Source organism: Podarcis tiliguerta, assembly GCF_965153285.1.
Source record: "Podarcis tiliguerta genome assembly, chromosome: 8".
Taxonomy (NCBI): domain Eukaryota; kingdom Metazoa; phylum Chordata; class Lepidosauria; order Squamata; family Lacertidae; genus Podarcis; species Podarcis tiliguerta.
Genome location: NC_139541.1, coordinates 13,362,965 through 13,377,106, shown reverse-complemented (window position 1 = coordinate 13,377,106; position 14,142 = coordinate 13,362,965). Strand labels below are relative to the sequence as shown.

General features: G+C 48.3%; 1 protein-coding gene across 2 annotated transcripts in view; it reads left to right on the top strand.

Annotated features, from left to right (window-relative positions):
• CAPZB (capping actin protein of muscle Z-line subunit beta) overlaps positions 1-13,238 on the top strand; it is a 72,093-nt gene extending 58,855 nt beyond the window's left edge. Inside the window, exons 7-10 of one of the 2 annotated variants that reach the window (XM_083454279.1) lie at positions 5,945-6,010; positions 9,392-9,468; positions 10,182-10,294; positions 12,195-13,238. In XM_083454279.1, coding sequence (XP_083310405.1) covers positions 5,945-6,010; positions 9,392-9,468; positions 10,182-10,284 — 246 coding nt within the window. In that variant the 3' untranslated portion in view covers positions 10,285-10,294; positions 12,195-13,238. The remainder of the gene's footprint in view (positions 1-5,944; positions 6,011-9,391; positions 9,469-10,181; positions 10,295-12,194) is intronic. The other variant, XM_083454280.1, reaches the window with a different exon arrangement.
• The last annotated feature ends 904 nt before the right edge of the window (positions 13,239-14,142 follow it).

Here is a 14,142-nt window from a genome sequence, read left to right as displayed (position 1 = left end):
TGGCGGCGTTCCGCCTCCCCGCTGTCCCCCGATCTTGTGGGGCTGGCGCTGTGGCTCTCCTGAAGCCTGGAGAGCGAGAGGGGTCGGTGCGCACCGATCCCTCTCGCTCTCCAGGCTTCAGCGAAAGCCTGCATTCGCCCCATAGGACGCACACACATTTCCCCTTCATTTTTGGAGGGGAAAAGTGCGTCCTGTAGGGCGAAAAATACGGTAACTCGGTATAACTTTCCCTCCCTTGCTGTTACTGGTAGGTACACAAGGAAAGTCCAGAGGGGTCTATCTGGTTGAGCCTCCTGTTGCCCACTCCTGGGTGCCCACTGAGAAGCCACTTCCCACTAACTTTTCCATATAAATTTTATGAAATTGATTAAATTCAGCCGCCTTCCTGCGCCGACAGGGGTTAGACATCATGGCAGCCACGCTTCTTTTGTATGGAAGTCTTAGGTAGCAGAGGTGAATTCTATGTCAGGGTGTGGGTTCTGCCTTTATTTACACACTTAGACACACACAGAGAGCATCCTTCCTTCCACAACGGAAGGCCCGGCCGTAAATCACTCCGGGCCTCACCGTAACGGGGAGAGCACTGTTCTGCCTACTCTCTGCTGTTGTATATTTTCACCAGGGTTTCATTTTCAAATTGAGACCCATCCCGCAGAGCTCCAGGTGTCATCCTCGGGTGAAGTGGAAGAGCAATGGTGGACTTTGTAGGGTGAGGTCATGGCAGGCGGAAAAGGGGGGTTGCGCCTTCCACCAGGGGGATCTGAAGTTGCAGCGCGTCACACGCTCTGTGCTCGGGCTCTCAGTGCCCCAGTTTCCTGATGCCGGTGGGCGGTAGGGGGAGAAACTCTCCCCCCGTTTGCCGAGCAAGAGAGTCAGGTTGAGATCCGCTGCCCCAGCCAGGGAATTCCTCCTGTTTCTCCATGTGAACATTCTGGCCTTTCCGTTCCTCTGGTGACTGGATAATAAGACAGTGGGGAGTAGGGGAGAATTGGGGAGGGGGCACAGCATGAGCCGACAGGGGGCAGGTCTCTAGCCCAGTCACAAGGTGGGTGAGTCACTCCCTCCCCTTTCTGAGGGCGGCAGCTGGAACAACCCAGTTGTGAGATAGTGGAAGAGGAAGTTCATAGCATGCTGTGGGAGGGAAAGAGGGAGGGAGAAATCTTGTTCCTTTTGCCCCCTCAGGTTTTTGCTAGTTGTATACTTTAAAAAATAAATACAAACGATAAACACAAACGGGATGGTTATGGGTTGTCTCCAGCTAAGTCCTGCTCAGCATAGGCTGTTGAAATTCAGGGACCTTTATGATCCTTGACGATTAGTTAACTTCCATTTTTAAAAAAACAACAACATAAAATGAGATTTTCAGGGTGTAGCTGTTTGCGCCCATTTACCATGCTCTGGGTTCTATCCTAGTGAACGCCAGTCCTACTCAGAGTAGGCCCATGATTGAGGTGGAAACGGGGATGCAAAGCAGGGCTGCCAAACAGAAGAGAGAGGTGGCTTCAGAAATGGGTCTGGAAAGGTAAAAAGGTAGCTTAGTTTTTGCCTGAGATGGGAAGAGGAAGCTCTAAGGGGTTGATGTTTAAGGAGTGGCAGGGAGGTTGGTGTGCTGAGCAAGCAGGGGCACACACCTTTGTGTTTGTGTGTACATACACATGGCTCCTTGGAACACCTGGGCTGCTCAGGAAATACAGGGGGAGATTCCTTTCAGTGGGGGCCCTTCAGAGCAGTGCCATAATATCTGCACCATACGTGAAAATTTATTTCCAGCTCCTGCGGCTCTTGCCAGCAGGGTGTCCAGGTGTGGGAAGTGGTTCTGTGTGAGAGTGTGTGCGTTTTTGCATGTAGAGAGCGGATTCTCCCAAGGTACTGTGGGCACCCTCCCTTCCCCCCCCCCCATGCTCACAGCAGGGCCCCACAACCTCGCCTTGCAGATTCTGCATTCTCTTCCAGTGCAAAAATCCTAAACAAAACGGAGGCCGTAATCTCTCCCCCCGCCATTCCCCAATTTCCCTTTTGTATGTCAAAAACGAACTCGGGCCAGCTAATTGGAGCTGGCGCCTTGCCACCGTGCAGGTCACATCTTGCCTCGGAGGCTCTGACTAAATTACACGCCCCGTCGGGCCCAGCAGACACACTTGGCTTGCGCTGGTCTCTCTCTCCCCCCCCCCCCGCCCCCTCGGGCTGGTTTTGCAAGCAGAGGGAGAAAGACCTGCAAGTGCCTCTCTCCTCCCTCTCCTCCACTCCCCCCTGCAAACTTCCCATCCCGTGGTTCTGGGGGAGCTCCAAACAGCTGGGCGAGAGTCTTCCAGGGACGATCAGAAGCCTCTTTTGAAACCCCTTGGTTGTCTTGACCAGAGAGTTCTTTTTTCTCAAAGGGCTTTGTCCAACACAGCATAAGAACATAAAAGAGCCCACTGGATCAGGGCCAGCAAGCCCGCCTAGTCCAGCATCCTCTTCTCACAGTGGCCAACCAGATGCCCCGATGCAAAGCCCACGAGCAGGATCTAAGCCCAGGAACCCTCTCCTGGTCCCCTGGTTTCCAGCAACCAGCATTCAGAAGTATTTGCTGCCTCCATGGCTAGTAGACACTCATAACACAGTCATACCTTGGAATGGAATCCATTCTGGAAGTCCGTTCAGCTTCCAAAAATAGTTCAGAAACTGGAACAACCACTTCGGGGTTTGCGGTGTTCGGGACCCAAAACGTTTGAGAACGAAGCTGTTCGAAAACCAAGGTATGACTCCATGAGTTTGCCCAATCCTCATTTAAAGCCATCCAGGTTGGTGGCGACTGCTGCCATCTGCAGGAATGAGTTTCATAGTTTGTCCCTGCGCAGCATGACAAAAGTGTCCTGAATCCAACATACAGCTTTATTGGATACCCCCAAGCTCTACAGTGGTACCTCGGGTTAAGTACTTAATTCGTTCCGGAGGTCCGTTCTTAACCTGAAACTGTTCTTAACCTGAAGCACCACTTTAGCTAATGGGGCATCCCGCTGCCGCCACACCGCCAGAGCACGATTTCTGTTCTCATCCTGAAGCAAAGTTCTTAACCCGAGGTATTATTTCTGGGTTAGCAGAGTCTGTAACCTGAAGCGTATGTAACCGGAGGTACCCCTGTAGTGTCATGGGGGGACAACCCAATCCACTTCCTCCATGCCGTGCATGATTTTATAATGAACTTTTTTCACGTCGCCTCTTAATTGCATTTGATCTACTGGAAACAAAACAGGCTGGTACCTGCCTGCATACCCACTTCTCACATGCAGGTGACCCCCAGATTCGCTGTTGCTTAGCTTAGGCTGTGTCTGAATCTACTCCTGCTGTTGCTGTTGCGTGCGTGCATGCGTTTATGAGTCTGAAATCATATTATCTTAGCGCCGATGCATTTCAGACAACGTTGCAATTATCATTAATCTTGTTTTCGTTTACTTGTGTGCCGCACCTTGATGGCTCCGGAAATGAGTCCGATAAAACTGCTGGTAATAAACCAAGAGGCAAAATTACGCAGTGATCTCACACCTCCTGAGTCATGCAAAATGACAGCTTTATGCAGAGTCAGCCCTTTGGGGCATCTAGCTCTGGCGAACCAGAGCAGCGCACGGAAACGCTGTTTACCTTCCCGCCAGAGCGGTACCTATTTATCTACTTGTATTTTGACGTGCTTTCGAACTGCTAGGTTGGCAGGAGCAGGGACCGAGCAATAGGAGCTCACCCTGTCACGGTGATTCGAACCGCCGACCTTCTGATCGGCAAGCCCTAGGCTCTGTGGTTTAACCCACAGCACCACCCGCGTCCCTCCCCCTACATTACCCTCCATAAAAAGCATTATTTGGAAAAGCGGTTTGCACAGCCCATGAAGGAAGAAAATACAGTGGTACCTCGGGTTAAGAACTTAATTCGTTCCGGAGGTCCGTACTTAACCTGAAACTGTTCTTAACCTGAAGCACCACTTTAGCTAATGGGGCCTGCTGCTGCGCCCCTGGAGCACGATTTCTGTTCTCATCCTGAAGCAAAGTTCTTAACCTGAAGCACTATTTCTGGGTTAGCGAGTCTGTAACCTGAAGCGTATGTAACCTGAAGCGTATGTAGCATGAGGTACCACTGTAACAATAAATTTCTGATTGGTGAACAATTATGAATTGCACACTTATTCAAAATCCAGTTTAAAACTGTTCAGTTTAATGAATGCAACAAAATGGATGACGTTGATCCAGCGATACCAGCTTTCCAAAGTCTGGTGGTCATTTATAGCTTCAGTGCCCCCTGTCTCTTAGCACCACTGTAGGTAATCCCACCTGCCCCCAGGGGGCAGTACTACCCATTGACTGGTGGTGGCTGCCCTGGTATTCAGACCAGGGTCTCTCCTAACTCTACCTGGAGATGTCAGGGATTGAACCTAGGACCTTCTATATGGAAAAGAGAAGTTCTACCACTGAGCTACAGCCCTTTCCTTAAGTAGTAGTTGTTGTTATTGTTGTTAATTCAATTTGTATACTGCTGTTCATCCATCCATCTGGTCTAGGGAACCGCCTACTAACAGGGCTGGGGAATACCTGACTTTCAACATTGCGATATATCAGCTGCTAAATACCACGATATGCTGATATATCACGATGCTGGAATGCCTACATTGGCTCCCAGTACGTTTCCGAGCACAATTCAAAGGGTTGGTGCTGACCTTTAAAGCCCTAAACAGCCTCGGTCCATTATATCTGAAGGAGTGTCTCCACCCCCATTGTTCTGCCCGGACAACTGAGGTCCAGCTCTGAGGGGCCTTCTGGCGGTTCCCTTTGCTGCGAGAAGTGAGGCTACAGGGAACCAGGCAGACATCCTTCTCGGTAGTGGCGCCTGCCCTGTGGAACGCCCTTCCATCCGATATCAAGGAAATACAGTGGTGCCCCGCAAGACGAATGCCTCGCAAGACGGAAAACCCGCAAGACGAAAGGGTTTTCCGTTTGCAGAGGCGCTTCGCAGGACGAATTTCCCTATGGGCTTGCTTCGCAAGACGAAAAATGACGAAAAATTTTGATTTTTTTTTTTTTTTTGCTCCAAACCCCCTTATTTTGAATCGCTAAGCTGCTAAAAGCATTTTAGCAGCAAAACCGCTAATCCCCCACCCCCTAAAAAGGCGTTTTTAGCCCTTAAATCGCCAATAGCGCTAATAGCGCTACTCTGTCAATGGGCTTGCTTCGCAAGACGAAAAAACCGCAAGACGAAAAGACCCACAGAACGGATTCTTTTCGTCTTGCGAGGCACCACTGTAAACAACTATCTGACTTTTAGAAGACATCTGAAGGCAGCCCTGTTTAGGGAAGGTTTTAATGTTTGATGTTTTATCGTGTTTTTAATATTCTGTTGGGAGCCGCCTAGAGTGGCTGGGGAAATCCAGCCAGATGGGCAGGGTATAAATAATAACGTTGTTGTTGTTGGTATAAATAATAATGTTGTTGTTGTGTTGTTGTTGTTGGTATAAATAATAACGTTGTTGTTGTTGGTATAAATAATGTTGTTGTTGGTATAAATAATAACGTTGCTGTTGTTGTTGTTGTTGTTGTTGTATATTGGCTGCTGCTTCCCACCTTAGGGGAGGAAGAAGCAGCCAAGATACATAGCCCAGCCCTACACAATGAGTGAGCCCCAATGCCTCTCAGGCTCACATTGAAGCCGGAAGAGCATTGGGGCTTTCTTGAACTGCTCAGCGTGCCGGGACTCAGAAGTGGCAGCCGTTTCACTCATGTTATACAGCCAAGTGAAGGCGCCACCGTTCTCTGGTCCTCAAGCCGGTCCTGGGCAATGCATCAAGCAGCCTTCCCTTTCTCTCCTCTATCCCCAGTGTTCTTCCTCCTTCCAGACTCCCAAACAGGTGAGCTCTAACCAGTGTAACCTCTGTGGTGTTGACTTCCCTCTTAACCAGATTTTTCTTCCTTCCCTGTTCCAGATGGAAAAAGACGAGACTGTGAGCGACTCCTCTCCACACATAGCCAACATTGGGCGCTTGGTAGAGGTAGGTCCTGACAAGGTGGGTGGGAAGGGAGTCAAGATTCAGGGTGCCCTCTTCTACCTTGTTGCCGACCCACCCACCCCAGTCTCCCAAGAAGCCGGGGCAGTTGAGTTGAGTCTTCATGTGGGGTGGAAAGCCCCCATTTCCTCCCTGGAGTTCATCCACCTTCTTACAACACTAGTCTTGCACCTAACAGCCCATGGGCCAAATCAGCCCAAATTTAACAATTTGCTTACCGCTCTCCTATATGGTGGCTAAATGGAACTTTTTGGCTTCAGTTAACGCATCTACAGCTAGAGCCCAGCCCCCTTGCTGGTTATTTTTGCATCTTGTGGAAACTTAAATTCTACCATTTTGTGTCCTTTATTTAAATTTTCGAGGTTGTAGCCAATTAAATTATACTTCAGGGTAGGTCTGAGGAAATGAACATTAGTCTTGAAGACTAGTAACTTCCATTTTTTAAAAAAAAGAAATGGGAGAGATTCTCAGGCTGCACTGGTTTGCAGCCAGATCCCACACTTTGGGTTGTATCTAACAAAGGTCATCTTGGAGTAGACCTGTTGAAATGAATGAACCTTAAGTTAGTCTTGAGGACTAGTAACTTCCATTTTCTAAAAAAGCAAGAAACGAGATCCTTAGAGTATGCCGCTTTGCACCCAGATACCACACTCTGGGTTGTATCCAGCTAAGTTCAACTCAGAGTTGACCTGCTGAAATTAAATTAACAGGGTGGGGGGAAGCTCTTGATGGCTACTAGCTATAAAGACTATGCTCTACATCAGGGGTCAGCAAGGTTTACCTCACCTGGGCCAGTTCACTCCCGCGGAGATCGCTCCGTGGGCTGGATCGCGCCTGCGCAGACACGATTTCCGGCATCTGCGCAGACGCGATTTTCGGCACCACGAAAGCGAGTCCCCGCTCCATGCTGTGCCGGTTTATTGCAGCGCGCGGGGACTCACCGAATGGGTGGCTCCGTTTTGGGGCAGCTCATGGGCCGTTTAAACGACCCCCATTGGGCCACTTGTGGCCCATGGGCTGCGGGTTGTCAACCCCTGCTCTACATGCAGAGTTGGAGGCAAAAGTGCTTCTCATCACCTCCGGAGGGGAGCGAGTGCTCTTGTGCTTAGATCCTGTTTTACAGGTATGATGAACTAGCACCCTCTTGGACTCTCTCCCTGGCATGCTAGTTCATCATACCTGTAAAACAGCCATGCCCTCCCTCCCTTCTTTCTCTCGAAATATATGGCTCCCACTGACTGCTGTTCTTTTAAAGGTCACACCGCCCGGCAAGTAGGCGCCTCTTTTCTCTCCAAAAATGTCAATGCACCCTGTTAACACCCTGACAAGAATGTCTGTTGGCTGTGTGTCCCTTGGCCTCATCCTGATTGCCAAGGCTAGGGCAGACTTGAAAGGGCAAATGAGACAGAGTGGGAGAGCATCTTGTTCATTTTGGGGAAGCGTTGCTTTTTGGCACTCCCAACTTTTTTGTTCCTTTTTTGCATTTAAAAAGATCAGGGGGGGAGTCAGGGTGGCACACTTGGCCAGGTTACACCCCCCCCCCTCCCATTTTACCTGCACAATTCCCCTCGGAGGCTGGTTAAGGAGAGAAAGAAAGGCTTGCCCGAGGCGTAAATGGCTCAGTGAAGACTCCAATCCAGGTTCCCTTGGTTCAGATTCAACACTGCTCATTATGCTGCTCTGCCTGCTTCTCTTTCTCCTGCCTATCACAGCCTTCAATACAGTGGTGCCCCGCAAGATGAATGCCTCGCAAGACGGAAAACCCGCAAGACGAAAGGGTTTTCCGTCTGCAGAGGCGCTTCGCAAGACGAATTTCCCTATGGGCTTGCTTCGCAAGACGAAAATTGACGAAAAATTTTGAGGGTTTTTTTTGCTCCAAAACCCCTTTTTCTGAATCGCTAAGCTGCTAAAAGCATTTTAGCAGCAAAACCGCTAATCCCTTAAGCCTTAAAAAGCCGTTTTTAGCCCTTAAAGTGCCAATAGCGCTAATAGCGCTAATCCGTCAATGGGCTTGCTTCGCAAGACAAAAAAACCGCAAGACGAAAAGACCCGCGGAACGGATTCTTTTCGTCTTGCGAGGCACCACTGTAGTTAAAAGATCCTTAGTCACCCCACCTGTTTGCTTGACTGTTGGGGATCCAGCTAGACTTAAACCCAACCTCATCTTTGAGGTTGTATAGGCCCCAACTGCACCATGCATTCCAAGCGGTCTCATGCCAATGCCCTGGTGTCCCCCAAGGAATTCTGGGAGCCTCTTAAAGGTGCTGAGAGTTGTTAGGAGACCTCCCCAATATTCCCCTCCCAGAGCTACAGTTCCCAGGGAAGAGGGCTTGATTGTTAAACCGCTCTGGGAATTGTAGCTCTGGGAGGGGAATAGGGGATCTCCTGACACCTCTCAGCACCCTTAACAGACTACAGCTCCCAGGATTCTTTGTGGAAAGCATCGCTGTTGAAAGTGGTACGATATTGCTTTAAATGTGTGGTGCAGATGGACCCACAATTCCTGACTTGAATTGCAGCGGGTGTTTGCTTGCATGGGTGCCTGCTGCCCTCTAGTGGCCGGGATTACAACATTCTGTCTCTTGTTTTAAAACCTTAATGTTTATTCCTACACAATTGTTTTTCAGTTCCCTTGCTTCTCTCTCATTTATTTTAAACATGCCACTTTGGGGTTTATTTTACTTGCTGAAGGCAATAAGCCCCATTAAGAACATCGTCTCCTCAAAATGATTCTGTGGTTTAAATTGGCCTTTTCCCCGTGCCAGTTTAAATCCTTTTGATTTCAGTACATCCATCCTGCCAGCCATTACTAGGCAAAAAGGAGGGTTTTATTTTTAAAATACAGTGGTACCTCGGGTTAAGAACTTAATTCGTTCCGGAGGTCCATTCTTAACCTGAAACTGTTCTTAACCTGAAGCACCACTTTAGCTAATGGGGCCTCCTGCTGCCGCTATGCCACCGCTGCACGATTTCTGTTCTCATCCTGAAGCAAAGTTCTTAACCTGAGGTACTATTTCTGGGTTAGCGGAGTCTGTAACCTGAAGAATCTGTAACCTGAAGTGTCTGTAACCCGAGGTACCACTGTACTTGGATGGGGGTGTGGGCTTCAATGTGTACCAATGGGGTGTCTGAGGGGGCGTCATGCTGCAACGCAGAGCAAAGCAGTCCTGTTTTTATGGGGAAAGGCGCAGCAAACATAACCTCGTTCCTTTTCACCTGAAAGCTTTTCACAGGTGTGTTCCTGTGATGGGTCATCTTCCAGGCCCTCTACCTTGCTTCTGCCACTTCCTCTAGGGGGAAAACTAGCACTTTGAACTGATTGTGGATTCTCTCTCCCCCCCCCCCCCTCCTCCACCCCATTTCTAGGACATGGAGAATAAAATCAGAAGTACGCTGAATGAGATTTATTTTGGGAAAACGAAGGACATTGTCAATGGACTGAGGTAAGGGATGGACTGCAACTTTGCGGTTGTTTTTGTTCTTCTCCCCTGCCTCCTTCCTCCACCCTCTTGACTCCCATGAATTATTACCATCATTAAAAAAAGGCATTTCTCTTTGAGGAATGTGTTGAACCGCAGCACATTTTAGCAATGCTATGCAGCCCTGGTTCCCTGCATTTCAAGCCCACTACAAGCACCAACTGGAATTTCACCTCTATCCTACTGTTCTACCGTTAAGAGTGCCCTGTTCTGTTAAATTCTTCTGAGCTAGTCTTAGGTTTCTGTTATCCCCACCCTCTCCCAGCTGCATTTCCCCAATTAAATTGCAACACCGATGTGGCAAAGGTTTCAGATAGCAGACTTCAAGGTAGCACAAAGAGCTTCCTCTGTGAAGAAGCACTCTGTGTGACTTGGCAGCTTGCTACTTTAGAAGCAGCTGCTTCCCAGGCACCCCCAAGCTGTGTGTCATCCGATTTCCAAACTTAAAGAAGCATCAGTTGACGATGAACTCCTTCCTCTCTGCCTTTGCTACCTGAAAGCAACGTCGTCTGTCTCCCCTTTCCTCCCACTCAATTATTTCTACCTGCCGTGTTCTCTCTCTCCTGCAACTCCAGCGCCCCCCATTCTGCTTCTGTTTCTCCAACTCTTCTGACCTGTTCTTTTACTTCCTCTGCTTCTCTTCCCTTTTTTCCATTTCCGCACCTGCTCCTCTCTAGATCTATTGATGCTATTCCCGACAACCAAAAGTATAAGCAGTTGCAGAGGGAGCTGTCCCAAGTCCTGACCCAACGCCAGATGTACATTCAGCCGGATAACTAAGCCGGCCCAGGTATTCCCCCTTGGCCTCCCTCCAGCCTGCAAAGTGCACCACTTGGCACTAAAACAGCACTTAACTTTGGCCGGGCGAATCCTGCCTTCCCTGAGCGCATGTTGGGGCACTCTCTGCCCTCACACAAACTAACCCCCTAACCTCTAACTTGAACCAGTTAGAACTTGCTAGGGCCCGTTGTCTCTCTCTCTCTCTCTCACTGTCCCTTTCTTCCAAAGGCTTGATTTGTTCTTACTTGCCCACTGTTTTGGAGTTTCTTGCACCTGGTATGTTAAAAATAAATTGTGTGTGTGTGTGATTTTGTTTATCAGTCTGTGCATGGGTGGGGAGAGAAACCATGCCATAAGGGCTGTGTGTACACCATGCAGAAACGCCAGCAAATTCTTTGTAAATGTAACAACACCATCCCTTCCTTTTTAAAAAAGTGGAATTTGGTAACTGTTAGAAATTCCACAGAAAACCCTATCAGTTGATTTGGGATGTGGGGCGGCAAGGAGCTGTGTGGGGTGCTGAAACTCCTTCAAGCCTCCCTTCCAAGATTTCAGCAGGCCTTGCTCACAAATGTTTGGGCTTCTCTTACCACTGCTGTGGACCAGAAACTTGGCTTTATAAAAGTTAAAATGAAGCCCGCTGTCCTGAATTCTGCATACACCACTTAAATTCATTTGGGGATTGTTTTTTATTCTTTTGGACTTTTGCAGAATACAAATTTAGTTGCAGGTTGCTGCTGAACTATTTCCCCTTTTTCTTGAGGTCTAGCCACTTGTTTTCACTCTTTCCCCCCATTTAAAATGGAAGCTGGATTCTGCAGCACCACAAATGGTGGCAATAATCCACAGAGCTTTGGGATTGAGGCAAAACAGGGAAAGGAGTAGAAAAGCCAAGGTCTGACTCATGGCCATTTCTTCCTTCCCCTGACTCTATCAGGAACAATACAATTCGCCGAAGAGTCCCAGCCCAAATCAAACACTGTGCAGTCTCATCCCCACTGTCTTAAAGGGAAAAAAGAATTGCTCTTCTGAATTCTAACTGCTTAGGCTGCATGGCAGTGACTAACCTCAGGCCGGCTTAACCTTCCACGAGTTGAGCTCCTAACATGCCACAGAAACCCCCTTGAGCCGTGTTGAAGAAGATGCCTTGCTTGTTTTGATGGCAGCTGGGGAGAAAATTTCCCTTCTCTTTCAGGAACACTGCGGAAAACGTGTGTGGGTTTGATTTTGTCTACTAAAGCAACAGACAGACAGATAGAACGGACTGAAGTAGTTTTCCAGTAGAGTTGTGGAAACCTAAGGAGGTGTGAAATAATGGCCAACTGCTCCTTCACTGCTAGGATATGGAGGGGATCAGTCTGCCGGCAGTGATGGTCCCATGGAACCTCCACATTCAGCATTAGTCTATCTGAGTAACAGGGGCATGACAGTAGATGAGAGGGCTGTTGCTTTCTCCCCCAGCCAGCATGGGCTCATGCAACCTACTAGCCTCTTCAGTCAGTCTGTCATGAAATTTATATACAGCTCAATTGCTAAACAACACCTCAGAGCAGTTTACAAAAAGGAAGGTTTACAAGGGAATTGCTTGGAAAAATTTGATCCTTCGGACTATGACTTTCAACTACTTTTTAAGACACTTGGCAGTCATTGCACAGTGATGTAAATTAATCCAGTATGCATACAGCAGCTGGGAAGAGGCCTCAAGAGATTTCAGAGAGATGTCACAATTAGCAAGGAACCTGTGGAATGCCAGAAGAGTTGTTTTCCAGAAAATGGAGCTCTTAGCAGGCTCATAACTATATAACGTATAAGTTTCTGCCTCTTCTCTCCCCAAAACGCAAATCCAAGGCCCCTTCCCAATCAGCCACTCTGCAATCTCCATTTTTAACCCTCTGGCTCTCTCCCTCCAGGTCTGTGCAGACTTTTGCGGACAAATCAAAGCAAGAAGCTCTGAAGATCGACCTGGTGGAGGCTTTGAAGAAGAAGCAGCAAAGCTAAAACGAAAACGAAGAAAACCCGCTCCGTTGACGATGCTAACGAGACATGCCATGCTCTCATTAGATTCCTTTTTCTTAGAGAACTTTTCCCCCTCTCCCTTTCTCCTCTCCCCCACCACCCGCCTGCCACTATTTTTTCTGTCTGCGTCTCCATCACATCATGCCCACGTACAAAGTGCTGTCTCAAGTCCCACCCCCTCCCTAACCCCACCCCGGATGAATAAAGCTGTATAAACTTTCATCAGAGTCTCTCTCTCTCTCTTGGCTTAATTTGCACCATATTTTTTTTAATTCTCAAGACTTTGCGGAGCGCATTTCTGTAGAGAGAAAAAGATCCACAGGAGGGGGTGGTGTTTATTTCGTTGACCTGATTTTTTTTTCCTGGCCCCCCACCATCTATATGCATAAAATCACCAGGCCATTCTGTTAGTCTTACCCCCCCTTCCCCTCCCTCCTTCCTTCCGTCCCCCTCCCCTCCCTCTGCTTTTTTCTTTTCATCTTTTGTTACATTGGTGTAAAAAATGTAAAACAAAACAAACAACAAAAAAACTTTATTATATACTGTGGTGTGTGAAAGAGGAAAACGAAAAACTGGAAAAGAAATTGTTCCATGTATGTTTGGGGGTGGGGGGCTGTGCGGGAGGGGGGGTGCAGAAGGCTGAAGTAAACTCTCTCCCACCCACCCCCTGACTTTTTGAGCTGTGAGGAATTTTGCTGAGTTGGTGATGGCTGCAAGATGTTCTTTCTTAATGGGGACAGTGAGGTGCTTTCTCTCTCCCCCGCCCCCAAATCCCTTCTCTTGTTTTGATTTCTATGGAATGCAGAAAATTTTTTAAACCCACCCCTCCCCGGTTATTTTTATTTTATTTGTAATGCTTAAATCGGAATCTACATCTTATACTTGAGCCTCCATACTTAAAAATAAAAAATAAAATAAACCACAAAAAAATGTGAAAACTTGCGTTGGGAAGTTCACAGTTTTTGCACGTTCCTCACAGGGGGTTTGTTTGACGTGTGGCGGTGCTTGTAACAAGTCAGTCAGTGAGATAGCCTGTCTAGCATGGTCAGGGAAACTGCACTCTCCCCAAAGGTTACTGGACTACAACTCCCATCGCCCCCCAGCTAGCGGGACCAGTGGTCAGGGATCATGGGAGTTGTAGTCCAACAACAGGTGGAGCTCCAAATTCGAAAAACACTGGGCTAGGTTGAAAGACTGGCCACATTCACACCATGCATTTAAAGTTCTACAATACCACTTTTAAACAGTCATGGCTGTAGTTTTGTTAAGGATGCTGAAAGTTGTGGGGGGGGGCACATTTTACCCTCTCAGAACTACAGTTCCCAAACTGGTTTAGCAGCCTGTACCTCCCCACAGGGAGCTCTGAGATTTGCAGTGCTGGGAGGGAAAGAGAGGTCTCTGTTAAAAGAGTGAAGAAAGTTCCTACTGTTTTGAGGTGTTTTCCTCCACAATTCGAATTAAACAACCTACCTACATTTTAAAGCAGCGAAGTATTTCCTGGGAAGAGTGATGGGCTAGCTTGAGTTGTTCTAGCGATCACCTACTTCTGTATTCACAACCAAAGTTTTCTAGTATCATTTTTGCAGTCAACATGTTATGGACATGGGTGGCGCTGTGGGTTAAACCACAGAGCCTTGGACTTGCCGATCAGAAGGTCGGCAGTTTGAAACCCCGTGACGGGGTGAGCTCCCGTTGCTCGGTCCCTGCTCCTGCCAACCTAGCAGTTCGAAAGCACGTCAAAGTGCAAGTAGATAAATAGGTATCACTCTGGCGGGAAGGTAAACGGCATTTCCGTGCACTGCTCTGGTTCGCCAGAAGTGGCTTAGTACTGCTGGCCACATG